This window comes from Myotis lucifugus, unplaced genomic scaffold, assembly GCF_000147115.1.
Source record: "Myotis lucifugus unplaced genomic scaffold, Myoluc2.0 scaffold_33, whole genome shotgun sequence".
Lineage (NCBI taxonomy): Eukaryota > Metazoa > Chordata > Mammalia > Chiroptera > Vespertilionidae > Myotis > Myotis lucifugus.
In genome coordinates this window covers 4,266,831-4,286,152 of record NW_005871081.1, presented here as the reverse complement: position 1 = coordinate 4,286,152, position 19,322 = coordinate 4,266,831, and the positions used below count along the sequence as shown (strand labels likewise).

Sequence of the window (19,322 nt, the reverse complement as noted above, 5' to 3'; positions counted from 1 at the left end):
TGGGGATCTATTAACAGGTTTGGGATGGGGACCGGGCTCTGTTTAATCCTACATAAAAGCAACATCAGACCAGATGACCTGCACTTTGGGCTTGTTCTGAAATTGACTCACTCTATAACCATGTGAGAGAATTGCCATGTCCAAAGCAGTTCAAAACAGCTACATGGTGGGGATAAATGCTTCACAGAAGTGATTAATTGTAGAAAAAGTAGGTAAATATCTTTATTAAGATTTTACCTGTTCTTGGAAATCCCTCTTTGCCTAAATTATCCTTCTTAAATTGACATTCCAGAATGAGAGCTCTTCCTTTGGCTTATTATTTCAACTGCTACCAGGCCACTTGGAAGCACTTCTGAGTCTTATTGGGCAGGTAGAGTTCTGGGGAACCTATGCAATAACGTAATGACGCAATGGCATAATGACGTCATGATGTGTGTCTCATCCCTGCTCTTGCTCTAGAGAAGATCTCTAAATTTTGATTCAATTTCCACCTAAGCATAGACTAACCAACTCATGATCCAGGTGCCCTGCACTGCTCCTCTGTTCGGGTAGCACTCGGTAGTTCTGGCTGGAGCTAAGGGTGCTGTCCTTCATTCCTAGACAGTTCACTGGGCATGTGCTTCACACAAAGTTCAGTGTCGCTTCTGTGGCAAGTTAACAGGCAATTGTGGGCCCATGTTATTAGGATCCTCCTTAGACGGCATCAAAGAGGACAGCTTCCTTCTCAGTCTACCTCTGTGCTCACTTTCCTGGTGACAGGTCAGGAAATGGCCGCAGGCTCAGACCTTCATGGCCCCGTGGAACAAACAGCAAGCTCACCAAACATTTTTTCAGAGCTGAACCCACTCCAGGCCATGCAACTGCCCCGGGCAGGTTGTCTCAGCTCTCCCTAGTCTAATCCCTTTCATTTCTCCTCTAGATTGGGTATAGAGATGAAAGGAAGAAGGACAACTTGAATTATGTTAGGATTTCCCCCAAGGTTTGTCCAGGTGAACAGGCTTGGAAGGGTATGGTCCACATTATCAGCAACCCTGGAGGTAGGTAAGTCCGACATCTGCTATTACTTGTGAACGGCCACAAATTCTTCCTGGCTCTGCAGCAAAGATCATTCAGGATGACTTAAAGCCAGATGGCTTCCTACCACAACACAGGCAAGCATGGCGTCTGCATTCTCCCCTGGAGCTACAGCGCTCAATCCTTCCACGAGCACCGCCTGCTGGACCAGAGAAGCTCACATTGCACTGAGGGTTCTGCTCCCAACAACCTAGAGGACTGAGTATTCCAGAGGCTCGGCACTGTTAGCCACTTGTAGAGACAAGGAAATGAAACCCGACTGGATGTGACTTCTCCAAAATTCATAGCTACTGGCAGCGTCCAGACAACTTAATTTGTTCCCCAGAGCTCTTCTTCTGCGTTATGTCCCTGCACCAAGGCAAACTTGAGCTGTTGGGAACGCATTCGCAGATGGAATCAGGAAAGACAATCGAGTATGAATGGGCTGAAATCAGGTCTAAATATATGAAGTTGAATAAACCTCAGTATTTTAATGGGTGAAGATGTCCCAAACACTTGAAGTTACTACATTCTACTTTTTAAAATAACCTCTTTTAATATCTCTTTATTTTATTCTGATCATACTATCTCCCTTCACATTTTCCTTTTGGATTAAAATTTTAATTTATTTATGAAAATATTTTGTATGACTTCAAATTGTACTATAGCTGAAGTGTCATTTCAGCAAATGACACTTCAGTTACAGCACATATACCTTTTTTCAGAACACCCCTCATTTCAGAAAATAATAAAACATAATCACACACTGAGGAAACACAGAGATTAAAAATAGCATAGATGTACAAATTTAAATCTACAGGTAGCAGTTTTTTTCTATTAAAATACCCCTTTAATGAGAAAATCTTTTATGCTATCTTTTAAAATTATTTATCATGACTCCCTAGTGATGGATTCTGGAAATGTTCTTTCATAGTCGTGAACTCTCACATGTTAATTATTCGACATCAAACATTAAAATCTGCCGAAACCGGTTTGGCTCAGTGGATAGAGCGTCGGCCTGCGGACTCAAGGGTCCCGGGTTCGATTCCGGTCAAGGGCATGTACCTGGGTTGCGGGCACATCCCCAGTGGGAGATGTGCAGAAGGCAGCTGATCGATGTTTCTCTCGCATCGTTGTTTCTAACTCTCTCTCTCCCTTCCTCTCTGTAAAAAATCAATAAAATATATTTAAAAAAAAAAAAAAACATTAAAATCTTCCTTTCTAATCTGATCAATATGCATGTCAAATTATTTTCTCTCTCTCTCTCTCTCTCTTTTTTTTTTTCTCAAAGGATTACTTATTTCTCTTGCCTGTAGGCAATAATCTCCTTAGGGTCCTCTGCAGTAGCGCATATTGAGCCACCAGGGGGCGTGCGTCCTCCAGCACATCATTACCAGGCCTGTCAGTAAAATACAGCCCACAGTATTTTCCCAAGATCCAGAAACATAACCTTATTCTTGTCACAGCTAAAAAAAAAAAAAAAATGAAATGCCGAATTTACATAAAATTATCAAAATATGTTTTATCTCAATTTTCAGTAACCCCCAGCAGACCAACTTTTACTCTTTCAATAATTTTTCTATGAAAAATATAGCAGCAAATCATGCCAATTCCATTTTACCTATCAATCAAATGGTAATTTTCATAATGTGTGTTACCATAGCACCCACAGCCTGTGATATTCTGCCACTTCTGTTTTCTTAATGTCGGGGTCCCATTGCAGGTAAGCAATCAAGGATTCCTCTAGGGGACTGGAGAACAAGGAAAGGAGTGTGTAAAGGGGAACCCGAATAATCACCTCAGTGATGGGTTGACAACACAGAATCCACCGACGACTCCACCCCCTCACTTTAAAGATAAGGAACCAAGTTTTTAAACTAGGAGTGCATTATGCGAACTGAGTTTGCGAACACAGCCCACCTGGAAAACTTCAGCTCAATAATGACTGACAGTAAGTGACAGTTTCCCCCTGACAGCGCCTCAGAGTTCCTCCCTAATTAATTCCTAAAACACTCCTTCAGCAATGTGTCAGCTTTATTCTTTAAAAGAAAATCCAAGAGAGATCGCAGGCAAAGCGTCTTTCCTTTTTCTCTTAAAACGAAAGCAGAGTTAAACATACAAAAAGGGGCTCTTCTTGTCATCTAGGCTTGTGGGTAGAACATTTGGTCATGACCTTCTGTAACATCCTCAGTCAAAGGCATTGTGTAGCAATAGACCTGCATTCTCAGGTACTTCAGGTTTTTCCATTCGTTGTGGACTGACAGGATCATAGACACATGAAGTAGCCAATGATCAAAACATAAACACTTAAAATGTTCAAGTTTAGGGTGTGGGTAAGTTATGTAAGCATTGTAAAGAAAAGATGTACTAAATATTGAATCTGATAACTGTTACCAAAATTATAACCAACTCCGGATTATTTAAAGAAACTTTGCTCTGAATCTTCTAATTGGCTCACTGATTCCAAGGGTTGCGATGCACTTTTCCTGTGTATGATAAGATCCCTAAGCATCAATATATATCTAGTAAAAGCCGATAGGAGAGGAAGAACTGGGAGCCCTATAATTCCACATCTCTAAAAGGCCGCAGGCAGAGGCCTCTAAGAAAAGTCATCACCACACCACTAGTTTGTCATCTTGGAGAAGCGCCTTGAGCAAAACTGACCCTCACTTGGACAAAATCTGGCAACAATCCGTATGGACTTATATGCTTACTGAATGCTTTCTTGAGGTAGATTCTTAGAGGAGATCGCTATCCTTCGGGAAGCTGTGAATTGGATGTATTTCTAGTACATAATAGGAAAATCAGTATAATTAAGCATGTTAAATTTGAAGGAAACTATTATTTCAACTCTTGGTGATCAATGATTATATTTTTTATCATATAGAATGGAAATAACACCATTTATTAATTCTTTAAAGGAGGGATTGTTGGAGTCAAGATTAAGACCAACCTACTTGGTGAATTCCTTTTAATAGAATGTGATTAATGACTGTCTATACCTTTTTGCAATGAGAAAGAAGTCCGACGTCTGCTATTACTTGTGAACATGAAAATTTGCTATGAGCCTCCCATCCCAGGTGGCGTTAGGTTGTGTGCAGCCAATTGGGAAACTAGGAAAAAATACTCCTATTTTTCTACTATATTTGGTCTAATTATTCCCGAGTACAGAAGACATTTCATTCAAAATGCATAAAGTCATCTGAGATGACTCACAATCACTCCAAACTCATCTAAAAGGCGAGTTATCTGGATCTTCATGTCCATCTGTAAAACTGGTGGGATAATGTTTGGGAACAAATATAAAAGCCTCACTAGTTTCCCTAGAAATGTGACCAGTCACTTGGCTTCATAGGTTTAGCCAGTGGTCTCTGGGAACGTTCTCTGGGTGACTTCTTCCCAGACAGGGCCTATTCTGGGTCCTGTTTGGGGGACCCTCACCCTGAGACCTAAGGCTGAAAGTGATGGCTGCTAGTTATCAAAATACATTTTTGAGAAGTTTAGTAACAAAAGGAACATGAGCCCAACTGACTGCAGTGGAAGAAGAGTTAGAGTCTCACATATTCAGTGAGGAGATGCTCCCTGAGAGCTTTTCATGTCAATGGCGTTTCTTTCTGGACCCGATGACAAACCTCTTTTCCTGTCTTGGAAAAAAGATGGGCTGTAGCTATGGCTAGGAAAGGTGATTTTACAAAATCCCAAAACAATTAAAATATAAGGTGGACTTTCTGCTCATGTTGTGCAGAAAGAGATTAAATCTCTCTCTGGCTTCCTGGTGTCCTTGAAAGCACACAAGGAAAGGCGGTGAACATTCAAACCTGCATTTCAAATTCACACAAACAGACAAAAGATCAGGAAACAGGAGATGACAAAGCCTTCATGTGTAGCCTTACCCTACTTTGAGAACCTGGTGAAAGCTCCTGGCCTTCACTAGGAAAAAATCTATTTGCATGTGAATAAGCAAACCTACAACCTTTACATACAATTCCATGAGTTTCTCCGAAGTCCTAAAATTATCATTGAATTGAAGGCCTTAACTTAATGAGCCTTTATTGAAAATTTTATGGGAAAAGTCAAATGAATTCATACCCTGTGCCTAGTGAATTTTGGCTCAGATTCAAAGAAAGAAGATATTAATATCCTCCTTCCCTCCTTCCCTCCCTCCCTCCTTTCTCTCTCTCTCTCTCTCTCTCTCTCTCTCTCTCTCTCTCTCTCTCCCTCTCTCTCTCCCTCCCTCTCTCTCTCTCTCTCTCTCTTTTTCTCCCCCCTTGCTTTCCCTTTGTCTTCCATCAGAGAGGAGCTACATGAAAGATGATCTCAGTGTCAAATCAGTAGAACAACAATTTTGGCAAATCATTTTACATTTCACAAATCACTTTCTCATGTACAATAGCTATGGCCTATTGACAACATACCTTGTGTTTCTCCCTTATCTGTAATTTTGATAGCAAACATGCATCAAGACTGTTATTATTACTAATTTTCTAGAGAGAAGATGGTGGCTCAGAGAGAGTGCACAGCAGAAATAGGTCAAAAGTGCATGTCTCCTAACCTTTCCTCACATGCTCTTCCCACAACATGGGGTGGCATAAGAAATACTCATCCAGTGTTTAAGCAGGTTCTTACTGGAGAACTTGGGTGAACTATTTTTTGATGGCTTATCACTTAGAAAAGTATGGTTAATAGATAGGCACATAAATATTGATATAGAAATAAGTTATCATGTTGAGCATTTCAATTTGTTGCTCTGTCTTAGAGGGGTTACATAAAGTCTGGCGTAAAAAGAGGGATTTCATGTTTCTCGATACCTATGATAGTATGTTTTATTCCTAAAACTTGAAAACGAAGCAAGCTGCAATCTAACCATCTAGATACAAGGATGATGCCCAGCACCGTCTGACTAAGAGAACCCAGGGCAAAGCTCTGCAGATCACACACCAGGCAGGCTGTCTTGTTCTCCCCTGTCCCTCACCACTGATTTCAGAAAACAGCTATTACGCTTATCCTTGGCATCTTATTCTGTCTATGTTATGCAATGCTTATAAAGTATCCAGAAATCGAAGGCTGATATTTGGTGTTTCGCCCAGTCTGAATCATTTGCTTAAAGAAGTAAACATTGTTCATGGGAAATACAAGATAAAATTATATCTGGCCATTATTGTGTGGCTCTGATACACACACACACACACACACACACACACACACGGATAACTGAGGTGGACACTGCTTTATGTTCTTGATATTTATTTAAGGTAACACTTCTCAGAAAACAGACTTGGGATATAGACTTGTTATCAGTTTGAAGAAACATGATTTTATTAGCCTTATCACGTCAGCTGTTCTTAGGTAATATAAAGGCAATGTAGGCAGAACCCAACCTAGTCTAAGTGAAATTGAAGCATATCTAATGGTTGCTGACACTTTGCCCTCAGAATTATCCTTTGACAAAGCTAATGGTTGTGGTCACAGGTAGACTGTAGATGAATGTGGCCTCTCCAAACCAAGGCCCTTCAGGGCTTCTATGAAGGAAGCGTGGAAAACTACCAGCCATATCTTCAAGGTTACATCAGTGGAAAGAAGCAACAAAGCAAACCAACATTATGTAAGGAAGCAAAACCACCAGGAGAGGCTGGGCACAAAAGCCTGCCACGCGCGCTGTACCTGTACAGATGAAACTGGAGAGTCCCCCGTAGATGACTTCATCGTTGTCGGGCAATATAAACGGACACCTCGTCTGAACCTCCAAACAGTATTGCTTGCAAGGAATTGTCTTTCTGCAGTTTAACTGTGAGACTTCAAAGTACTGGGAACACAGCCAGGCTTTGTAGACAATCTGGAAAAATAGAGAGAGAGAAGAGAAGAATCAAAAATAGGGAGGAATGACAACAGTCTGCCTCTAATGAAGAACATGCTGTGGTTTAAGTGGACTGTAAGAAAACTCTCATTTCGAACCAACATATTTACCCAATATCAGCTGCAAGTGATAAAAACGTAGCAACACAAGTCTGCAATAGAGCAAAACAGTATTTGCTTAACCCCTTAAGAGAACACAAAAGTAATATGACGTTGGATGTGATGTAACGCATTTGAAAAACAGTGGAGGTGAGCAGGACCTGAAGTTTTCCAAATCCAGTGATATAGAAAGTGAAGGAGATCACGGGCAGTGCCCATACATGGTTATTTACTGCAGTGTGCCTGGTGACTCCGCTCTCCCAGCATGCATTCCCCCGGCTATGTTTCCAAAGGACACTAGATGGCGCTGAGTCCTCGACGACGGCCCCGCAGATCCAGAAGTACAGAACTAGTAGCGGTGAATATTTATATTTATGACTCACATCAAATGCATTAAATATCTTATCCTCCGAAAGCCCGGAAACACCCAGCTAGGTCAGCCTTAGCATGCTGTGATGCTACAGGAAGGAAACTCATCAGAACCACAAATTGGACCTTTGAGATACTGTGTGATCCACATGAACATTTCTTCTTATTTATTTAATTTCATAAAATGTGAAATGATTATGGCTTCATTTATATCTCTTTGTTTTTGTTGGTATTTAGGAAAATAGATATTGAAAAAATGTATTTTTCTAATATAAGGAAGTAAGCTGAACATAAACTCAAATAAAATAATGGCAAAAGTAACCCATCTACAGCAGAGATCTCGGTGATTCGGGGATTTCCCAGACTCTTGGCACCAGTGGCTTCTGTGTACCTGTTTCTAGGGTTAATAATATTCCGGTGATATTTCTGTCAGTTATGTCCACAAGACAAGTGAATGTTTTACAGTTAAATGCACACTAAGGGATTATAAATACTTGACAATAACAGCAAGAATGATAGCTGGTATTTAGCAATTTTATACTCTGCTCTAAGAAAGTTATATACATTTTTCCACATGCAATTCTCAGTACACACACAGAAGGTAACTATTAGTCACATTTTTCATACAAATAATAATTAGTAATGGAAGTAAGCAGAAGATCCAGAATTCAAACCCATATTCTGTAGGATTCCAAATTCTGCACTCTTCATAATTACGTTTAATTAGGAATGGTTTTCAAAAGAATTTAAGAAATCACAAGAGATTGATCTTGCAGATTAATCTGAAATCAGCACTGAATTGCATGTACCCAGTCAGTGTCCCTTTGGTCTAAGAAAGATTGTATTGAATTTTTATTTATAATTTTTTACTGATTTGATCAAAATAAAGCTTTATTATTTGATCAAAGGATTTTCAGTGGCGATAAAATGGGATGCGTATGAATTCAGCTATAACTTTAGATACCTAAAGTAATTTTATTTGCTGTCGCCATTGGCTCATAATCACCATATAATCTGATGGAGACATATACAATAATCAGTATTTTAATAGGTCTTTTGAACAGATCTTACCATAAAAATACGCATTGGAAACTGCATTAGAAATAATACTACTGTAGCTGAGGAAGCCCCTAAGATTCCTTAAATTTCAACTGGGAAGTGGGGTGGAGTGTGTGGGTGAGGGACATGAGGTGGCTGTGCTGTGGTGCCATGCCCGCAGAGAGAGGCTAACACCATCAGCCTCAGGACAGAGGGGGAAAAAATGCCACTGTACTTTGGGGAAGTTGGAGGTATTTTTTCAAAATACCATTAGTATTTGTTCAATATGACATAATATGGGATGTGATAGATGACATTTACGATACAAACTGAGCTGTCATCCAAGAATGGTAGGTGTCTGTTTTTCGAGCCCTGGTTTAGACTTCCTTTTCTAGGTACTAGAGGAAGTTGACTATGTTTATGTATACAGTTCTAGCAACAGTACAATTCCATTACAAAGAAAGCTTACATTCTGCTCATTTGGATTCTAAAGATTAGAGTCATCTCTTTTCTCTTAGGGAATGGCCCTGTGTAATTCCAGAAAATTACATGTACGTATTTTTTATGGGCCAGACTGCTCTCCATTTGTTCTCCCAGTTCAATTTTGCAAAATTGTTCTAATTAAAATGGCTTATGACTATGAAGTCACCCGTAAACTCTATCTTAAGAAACAATGTCTCCTCTCTCACAGGTGATGGGGTATCTCATGTTGAAGTCTCTCGGGATATATGCACATCCTCTTTTTATTCAGTCTCCTTAGCATTGTCTGGTGGGAAGAGATCCATTTTTATTCTGGATCCTTAAATGCTATGTCAGCTATATTTCCTTTGCAGATTTTTGGCTTAAACAAGTCATCAAATCAGTTTTTATAAATGTCATGTTGTAGTCATAAAGAAAGCGATTATGATTTGCAGAGCCACCAGCAGAATTCTGGATCTCCCATAGCAACCTCTCTGGCCAGGTTTCATTACATTATCAATTCTTTTGATCCAAATCCTAGACTTTTGAAATGCAATAGAATATTCCTCATTTGAGTCTTAAATATTTTCTAAAAGTTTAATTCCAGGGATACAATATGTCTGAAAGCAACCAGGGAAAACTTTGTGGACAGAAAAAGAAAAGTGAGGTGCTCATTGTTGCTTCAATAGGTGAGGGAATTGTTGCTGTGTGCTGATGTTGATAGCTTTCAAATGTGAAATTAGACGATAAAGACAAGAGACAAAATAGACAGGTGAATATTGGTATGAAGAAGGGCTTTCTTGACAGTGGTACAAAAATAAAATGGGCTGACTTGTGAGGTCCGGAGTTCTCTATAACTGGAAAAAAGTCTAATAGAGTTTAGAAAACTCTTTTCAATATGCTGTGAAGAAGACTCGTGTTAGGAGGGTGAGAGAACTAAATGGTTCTGATATAATTTCTAATGCCCTTTTGCAAGAGGTTTGAGAGAGGGAGGCTGAGAAAATGTTTTGAATTGGCAGAAAGCTAAAGAAACAAAATAATTAGTTTTTAAAAGTACTAAGGCATTTTCCAATTAAAAACAAACATGGTGAGAAGCAAATATAGTAGTCTTAATTCATAAGAACTCCAAACTAACAAAGAAGGTCAGCAGTCTGTTTTATAACGGCTTAGCCTTATCCTATAGTGAGTAACATTGGGCACTCGCTTTTCTCGGTGTCACTGAATGGTGTAAATGATTATAAGATGCTTAACAATTATTTTGGAAAGGAACAAAAATGTGTGTAAGGTAATGGGCAAACGACATCCACCCACACCCCTCATTAAGGGTTTGTACCATGTTCTACCTGTAGAAGTGGTTATGTTTGCCAGGGCTCTTCAAATATACCATTCACCCACACGCTCACCTCTGTGCTTGGAAATGACTATTGACTATATAAAAATGTGCTTGGAGAGCTGTCCATTTTTCAGTAATAGAGACTATTCTTCAGTTACAGTTAAGGAAAGGAACAGACTAAATTGTAAAAATGGCCTGAGAACATTAATTTTACTTAAGACTTGGGTAACAATTTTCCCTTTTCTCTCAAAGATTTTCTCATTTGTTATTTTTCTTCATGAAATCCTTGCGATGGGTTTGATAAATATTTTAGGAGAGAAAAAAAAACAGTCACAGAGAGATTACAGTAGCAAACAAACAGAATCCAGTGTATGAGCCCTATTGTCATCGGGAACTCTTGTGACTGGAACTCCTCTAAGAAGATATAGGAAGTGCTGACTGTAGAGAAAAGTCTGGGCCTCTGGAGTCACCAAGGCATGATGTTCCGGAGTGCGAAGGCCCTAGAGACTGCCCACCCGAGTCTCATGTCACAGTGGGAATTGGGAGCTGGAAGGACTACAAGTGGCACCCCCACATCCCTGACACACAGCCCATTGTTTTAACAACGCACCACGGTATTTGGAAGGTACCATCTGGGTATTATCCATTCCTAACATATCTTTTTTTTATTTTTTTATTCCTGCAAGTCACTTCATTTCAGGCTGCTCTTTGGAAACTTTCCCTGGCAATTCTGCACAGTGGGCTGCAATGCGCCACCACCCCACTTGGCCCTGGGGCTGTATTCCCTCGGGGACAAAGGCCTGTTGGAAGATGTGGGTGAGGAGAGCAGAGCTCGAGGAGAGGAGGGGTAATCCAAGGGCCCTGCGGTCTCCTGACTTTATTTCCAGACTCTTGATGAAGACTGTTTTTTGTTTGTTTGTTTTTTTAGGATAATTTCCAGGGTTCAGCAAAGTTTTGGTTGTAATGGCACAAACATGGTTGAGTTGAAAATTTCGGGAGATAGAGAGAGGGAGGGTTCTTTGCCTGCCTCTGACTAAGGGAAGTGATGTTAAATGGTGGGGCTGGCTCTGGAAGGGAATGCTTTAGGTGGATATAGGATGAACCTGAAATAGTCACCATTTTGTTCATTAGAAGTTTCCCAGTGCCCTGAATCATCACGGTTGCAAGAATTACCCTTATAAGTGGCCTTCACTATATTCTGTGTCAGGTTCTCATGACCTCCCTTGGCTCTGGACGTTCCATATGACTGAGGTTAATGCTGTGGATAGCCTTTCACAAAATGCCTAAGATTGATATTTTTCCAATAGAGGCTCAGGTTCTCATTTCTTTTAAATATATTGCCTCCCTCCTCAGCATTTATATCTATGGCTTAGAGCTAGGTAGAGTATTTATGTTTCAAATATATGTTAGCCTACTGACAAAAATCATGTTGGTTACAAATTTTTATTATTAAGAAAAATGGCAGGTAGGGAAAATGGCTGTCATCGTCACATTAGAAGGTTGAATTCCCTTTTCCCCCCAAGTATTGGTAAAGGCTGACTCCTTTTACATTTATAATGTGTTGATACATTTTATGAGATCCTTTTCTGTCAACTCTAATGTGTGAGTGGCCTGAGTTTTGAGTGCGTGGGTGAAATAATTGGTTATGTAAGCAGTAGTCTGCTATAGCAACTGCCTCGGGCTAAGGCTTTTTGATGCATAACACATGTTACAATTATAAGTGGAGGTGAAAGTCAAAATAAATTCTCACATTCATACATCTGAATGTCTTCTTTCTTCTATATGTGTCAGTGTCTGGTTAAAGCACATTGCACCCAGAAATTGGAAATACTAATGTATTCTAAGACAAAAGCAAGAAAATAAAATTCCTGCCTAAGGATGGGCTAAGTCACTTGTGAAGGATATTAAGGGATGAACAGTATTCTGAGAACCAGGCTCCTTGATCCATCAAAGACGATGCCAGCATACCTTGTCCTTCAGGGCTATGTCTTGGCTTCATTTCCTAAATAAAATGCAAATGTCTTCCTATTTTCTGTTGATGACCCACTTTTTGGGTCCTGTTATAACACTTGGTCTATTCTCCTGAACTTTGGAACGCCCCTATATTCTTGGAGCCACCCTACATTTTCAAGTCCTCCTAAACCATTTTCAATACCGTGGTATAGCCCTAGGCTCCATCTATATAGGAGAGGGGATTGGTCTGTAAAGAGTCAAGGCCAAACAGGTCCACCTGCTAGTCAGATGTGGCATCCTGTAGGGTAGATCTACAGACACATGATAGTAAAGATGACACAAATCAACTCTACTGAGCTCTCTTGAATAGGGAAACTGGAGAAATTTATCAGTATGTCTCCAGCGCTATCCAACCAATATAAAGCCAGCTTAGCTTCTTCTTTCTCTCTTTGCCTCATTAATGTACATCTTGTATTTTATGTGCTCAATGCCTTCCTTGTTTCATCTCCCTTTCCCTCCCCATATCACTATGAGCTGGAGTTAGCCTGAACCACCAGGTCTCTCTAATGATAAGCCCAGCTGCCACAATTGGTTATTTTCTTATTTGGCCTCTTGGGAGCATTGAACACTGTTGATGAAACTCCTTCTTGAAATGGTAGTACCTCTGATTATGGAATGCCATTTATCCTGGTTTTCCTCTTACTTTTCGGCCATTCATCTCTGTCTTCATTTGTAGCTATTGTCATTTGTTTGTTTCCTCTGCTATTACCCAAAATGTTGATATTCCTTAGGCTTCTGTTTTAAACTTTCTTCTACACATTCTTTCAGAGCAATCATCTACTCTCATGATTCAACTGTCATCTTGTGAAGCCTAAATCTTTACTTTCAATTCATATCCTCTCTCTCTCTCTCTCTCTCTCTCTCTCTCTCTCTCTCTCTCTCTCTCATTTGACCTATCTGTAAACTGATATCTGATATCTCCCAGATATCACTCTTTAACAGCTTTCTCATCTGAGTTCAGCATCTTCTCTTCAGGAAGAAGCAAGATGCAATCAATCTGGGAGTCATCCTTGATATCTCCTCCTGCCCCTCCCACAAGTATTTCATCACCAGGTCCTATGAACATACCTCTGCAGTATCTTTAATATCTGTTCAAATCTCTTGATTTCTATTGACATTCTATCATAATTCCAGCCATTATCATTGCTCATCTAGATGACTTCATGGATGTATCCATGGACCCATCTTGGTGTCTTCAGTCAAGAAACCCTCCTTCATGTTATTCCCTAAACTGCCATTAGTGTGATATTTGTAAAATTAACTTGATATGTCACTACTTCACTTAAATCACTCAGGATCTCTCCACACAATCATGAAAAATTCAAACTCCTTAACCAACTCAGAGCTTTGTGACCTTGCCCTTCCTAGCACAGCAGCCTCATCTCTCTCCACTCCCACCTGACACTGTGCTCTCTGGCCATGTAGAGTGAAGCACAGGGTCGCTAAATGTGCCATGCACCCATGCTCTTCTCTCCACCTCCTTCACAAATCCCTCAGCCTTGTTGATTCCTGGTGTGACCTCATCTGTAAGCCTTCCTTGACAAGCACCATACTCAAGACTCTGAAATGGACTCTTCCTATGGACTTACACTAAGTGCAACACTCCTTCACCTGCCTCCCCTTCCAGGCGCCCCAAAATGGGTCTTGTGCACTTTTGTATCCCCAGCACCCTGGGTGTACCTGGAAGAAATACGTCATCCATGGGATTGTCCTTTGAAATTTGCACGATGACCTTCCGGCTTGCACAGCACTGTCTTGTGATTTGGTTAGTGTGAGCCAATCCACCTGGCTCTGAGATCCTGCACAGAGTAGAGACTCAAACTATGAACCTTGAAGAGCTTCCAAGATCTTAGGTGCTATGAATTTTTTTTAATGATCAGCTAACTTTCATCAGAGGCCAAATAAATCCTTTAGGATTTTTATTTTTTATTTAGAAATAAAAACTTTATAACCTACTTCATGAACTGAACCTCTCTTTACAAACGGATATCATGGCTTAGGTCCTGAGACATAATAGGGGTTTGGTTGCAAGCAGAGAAAATTTTCTGCAAAGAGGAGACAAAGTGTGCTTTAAAGCATAGAGCTTCAGAGGACAGATTTATTCTGAATTTGTTATTTGAAATGGACAAATTTCTTGGGCTGAGATTATGGCAAAAGGTGCCTGGCAGACAGATCACACTAACTCATACCTTGCCCAAAGAATTCTATTGTATATTCAGAAATGTAAATGTTAAAAATAATAGTAATAGGTGAATTAAGGTCACAGTTAATAAATAACCATTTCTTTTGGTGTCAAGAAAGATGTGTTTTAATGAGCGGCCTTCACTGGGTTATCATGTTAAGGGCAGAGATGGCAGGAATTCTGCTAGTGGGCATAGGAAGAGAAGGGAAGTCTTCCATGGAGACCACTTCTGAGTGTGGGCCATGGGTGGACATAACTGCTGTGTCTCAATAGCTTTTCCTAAAGTAGAAAAAGGACAGGAATAAATGAAAGCTCCTTTCGTAGACAATTAGCCAATCAATAGTTTTAAATGCAGCAGTATTACATGTCACATGGTTCTCTAAACACGTTACGTGTTTAACCTGGCCTGTGTCAACTATCACACAAGTTCCAGTGATCCTATTATAATTTACAGCGTTTAAAAGGCAGCATGTGAAGACGTCAATATAAATTCACTTTTGAGCTCCATACCTTAAGCAAGTTGAGAATGTTAAAAAGGATTTAAAAGGTAGGAAATCAGCAAAGAAAGAGAAGTGAAAGTCTGTAGATAAGCAATCTGAAACTAGTATTAAGCATATGAAGGAATAGTATATTCACCAAGGAAATGAGAAGAATGAATATATGAGGCTTTCCTTATTTTGTAGTATGCATACAGAGATCCTGGACCACTTAATTAATAAATAAATGAGTATTGTAATCCATAATCTAGAATAGATTTAGAAAATGCCAATGCATTCAGTAGAACTATAATAAGAAACCAGTAAATTCACTAAAAACTGGAGATGTATTCATTTTCTCATAAAACTAAATAGAATTGGACTTACTATATATGTTTCACTTCATAAACACAAAAAGGTCTAAAGAAAGTTAATTCATAGTTTTGTCATAAAATACCAAGTAAAATATGGAAAAAATGAAATAAAGTAAAATCAGTTACCTAACAATCCAATAATTTTATATAGCCATATGCCTTATAGAACTAGAATATAAAATGCTTTGGGTATATATCTAGATTTTCTACTTCTTTGCAATACCTTCGGGGAATTTCTATACTAATAATGCATAATAGCAACCCTACTTTACCAATATCAGATTTGCAAGAGTTTTCAATTGAAACAATAACAATCTATTTTTGCTCAAAGAAGATGTTGCCGCCCCTTGGTTGAGTAGGCTCTTTGCATTCTTTATTTTTCCCATGGAGGTGAGTATTTCTGATTTTGTCATCATGGAGTCAATGCTCAACAGCTAGTGGCTAATACCATGCTGTCATTACAGTTTTCTGCTTTATCCTAACATGTCCTGCTTGCAAAGAGCAGGGACAGGATATGGTGATAGCAACCGGCACCTTAGGAAGGCAGCAGTAGGGCAGGGCACATGGCTCTGGAAAGATGCTATTTATTCAAATTTGGTCTATGTTGACTGTCAGGAAAGTGCCGGCGGTTCTATTAGAATCTATAGCTTTAAAAAGTCACAGAGTGAACACTTCAAAATTCTATTTAGAATACAGAGCTATCGCCTGTTATCATGAAACAGAAGAAGCTAATTGATTTCTATGAACATTGGCTTCAAAGATATCATTCAATCTATCTGTTAATCCAAAATTATTTATTAAGAGCCAGCTCTGGGCCTGACAGTAGATAAGTACTCTTGAGAGCAGGAATGGAGGGCAAGTTAAAAATTTCATTATAAGATATTTTTCCTGGCATCAGAAATAGTATCTTCAAATTAAAGGAGACAAGGTGAGATGTGCTCGGAGGTGTGTTACTGTCGGGGCACTTCAGCTTGGAGAAAGCAGAAAGCAGTGCTGACTGAGGGTAAAGGCGGTTTCTGGAGAAGAGAAGAGAGCAGTCCTTGAAAAAGAGTGACAGGGCATGTCAAAGAGAGGACTAGAGTGGGGATTAGTGTGCCTGTGATACAGGAAAGAAAGAGGGAGGGGCAAAAGGTGGGAGAAAGTCAGGGAAGAAGGAAGCAGATAATTCAATATCGACTCTACTCATTCTTTCCACTAGGTATCTTCAATGCATCATCCATGTGAGGTGAATGTGACTATTCCTATTTTATAGATCTGAAAACTAAGACTCAGAGAATTCCAGCAAGTCACACAGCAGAACATAGCAGAGCCAGGATAATTCAGGTCATTTTACCTGAATGTGGTTTATCGCTCACCATAGACAGTCTAGTGTCAACCAACACCAGCTCCTGATAGTTTACATGGAGTTGTTACTGGTTTGCAAGAAGTATCTCTTTTAGGAATAAGCTTCATAATTTGTTTCATTTCTCAATAAGATGTTTCAGCAACTGCTATGCCTTTGTCACTATAGTGAAATATTTTAAATTCAGCAAAGGATCACAATGTTTGTTATCTTATTAACATGTGCTTAAAACTCCAAGCATCAGTGACACAAGTAATATTATTGTTAATGTGAAAAGAACCAGAATTACGTCTGAAAAAAATTGCCTAACACTAGAATTTACAGCCATCTCTCTAATTAGGAAGCACCTGTTTTTAGTCTAGGTCTGAAATTGCCTCTCTCTGTCTCTCTCTGTCTCTCTGTCTCTCTCTCTCTCTCTCTTCCCCTCCCCCCTCCTCTACCCTACTCTCCTTTCCCCCTCTCCGCCTCTCCTCTCCACTTCTCTTTTTCTCTTTCTCCCCTTAGTCTGACTGATTATTCTCACATAAACATTTTATTCAACTATTAAATTATACAGAACTGACACTCAGTTGTATATATCTTCTAGGCTGTACTTGCTAAATAATTTTCACTCCATCCATTTAACATTTTAGCATATTTCCCTTATGTCAAGACTTCTTTAAAAGCATACACATGGATTATTATATCATATGTGCATTTTAAAATATACAAAAAAATGTAAGTAATTACAAAGAGTAGGGTAAATAATAACTGTAGACATAATTTTAATATTTTCTTGTCATACTCCCATGGATCATCCTTGGTGTGCATACCCTGTTTATGAGAAGCCTGAGAAGTTAAAAATAAATTGTACACTTTTTAAGAGCTGAAAATATGTGTAAATTGTGAATTTGTGTTGCACAGACATTGAAAACTGAGCATTTGCTTGAATTATGCAAGCAAATTTTAATAAATTTTATCTAATCAACTAGACAAAAATCAGAATAAGGGTAAAAACCTGGTATATCTTTACAATTAATACTCCACCAGTGGGAGGATCTGGCCTCCGGAAGGACTCAGTTATTATTTCTTGCACAAATGAATGAGTGTGAATATATACAAGCTTAGGGTGAATCTAAATGGCCACAGCCAGTGAAGCAGACTTTTGCAAATCCCTCCTGTTCTATTTAGTTGGATTATTTTCTTGACCAATTTATTATTATTATTTTATTTTTTAAAATCTAGAAACTAAGGTCATCCATATACTTTGATGAATTTTTTTAAAGGCAAGCAATAGAAGTTGGGCTAATAAGTACAATTTTGAATAAGCCATAACAGTGTTGACTTTTACTAGCGATGAGAGTATTAAAGCTACTCTTTCTTTGTTCTGGTTAGTATGACTTAGCAGGTAAAATTTAAATATGTAACTGCTAATACTAAATTTACAGGCATCTTGTGAAACTAAAGAAAATTAAATCATTTGTTGAATTCAATCAAGATACATTGTTGAACTTCTGGTCACGATGGTGGCATAGGTAAACACAGTACTCAGATCCTCCCACAATGACATAAAAATGCAATTAAACTACAGAACAACCATCGTTCAGAACCACCTGAAATCTAGCTGAATGGAAGTCCTACAACTACAGATATATAGAAGAAGCCACATTGAGACTGGTAGGAGGGGTGGAGACGCAGAATGGGCTCCCATGTGTGGCAGATGAAAATCAAGAGGGATATCTTGGCTGTGGAGGTTCTAATTGTGGAGTGAGGGGTCTCAAAACTATATCAGACACCCAAGCCCGGGGTTCCAGTGTCAGGAAGACAAGTTCCCGGGACTTCTGGCTGTAAAAACCAGCAGGGATTGTGTCTGAGTGAGGCAGAGGACTACTGGAGTCCTAGGCAGTTTATCTTAAAAGATCCACGCAGACTTATACTCACTCCATCTGAGCTCCAGTGCTGGGGAGGCAGGTTGAAAGGTACCAGGGGCATATGAGTAGGAACTGAATTGTCTGCATCAGGATGAGAGTTGGGGTCTGGGCAGCTTTCTGCCAGACAAAAGTGCGGTCAGAGTCCATTGTTCCTTTTCTGAGACCTCCCCACAGAGCCAGCAGGGGACACCATGTCTGAGTCTCCATCAGCTGGGCTCACACTGCTTGCCCTGCCCTGGTGATTCCCTGAGACCCTGCCTCACCCAATTTGCAAGCCCATCCAAGCCTTTTCAGTGATTTCTTTTCCATACAACTGGCTTCTCTTGCCTTATGCTTCAGACTTTCCTAACATCCCTCAAACAAGCAGCATCTGGCCTCTTTAACCCCCTACCTCTTGCTAAGTGGCCCCATGCCCTGGCAATAGCAGCAGCTCACCTTGGTTCACAGCATGGCCTCTCCCAGGCATCTCCCAGCCCAATACCAATAGCGGGCATCTGGTTATTGCTTTGTAGGTCTTGCTGGGTGTCCACAGGCAGGTGGCTGACTTTGCACCAATCGAGAGGTTCCAGAGATATTGCACCGGGTACACAGCTTCAGACCATACCAGGTTACATCCCTACCACCTTCACAAGTGATACATTCAAGGGGTGGACTCGGTGAGCACCAAAGCCCCGCTGAAGCAAGTCCTGCTTCATGGATTTACTCCTGTGCAGCTAATCCTCCACTGTAGTTGCAACTGGTCCTTGCAGCCAATTGGCCCTGGGGGGGGCGCGCGGTTAATCCCTCCCAGTGACACCAACAGCTGTCTAGGCTCAACTACA

At 39.9% G+C, this 19,322-nt stretch overlaps 1 protein-coding gene across 1 annotated transcript in view; it reads right to left on the bottom strand.

The window, feature by feature from the left end:
* Window positions 1–19,322, bottom strand: part of FAM155A (family with sequence similarity 155 member A) — a 573,560-nt gene that overhangs the window by 29,079 nt on the left and 525,159 nt on the right. Inside the window, exon 2 of the mRNA XM_006086914.3 lies at window positions 6,715–6,886. Within this exon, the coding sequence (XP_006086976.1) occupies window positions 6,715–6,886 (172 nt within the window). The remainder of the gene's footprint in view (window positions 1–6,714; window positions 6,887–19,322) is intronic.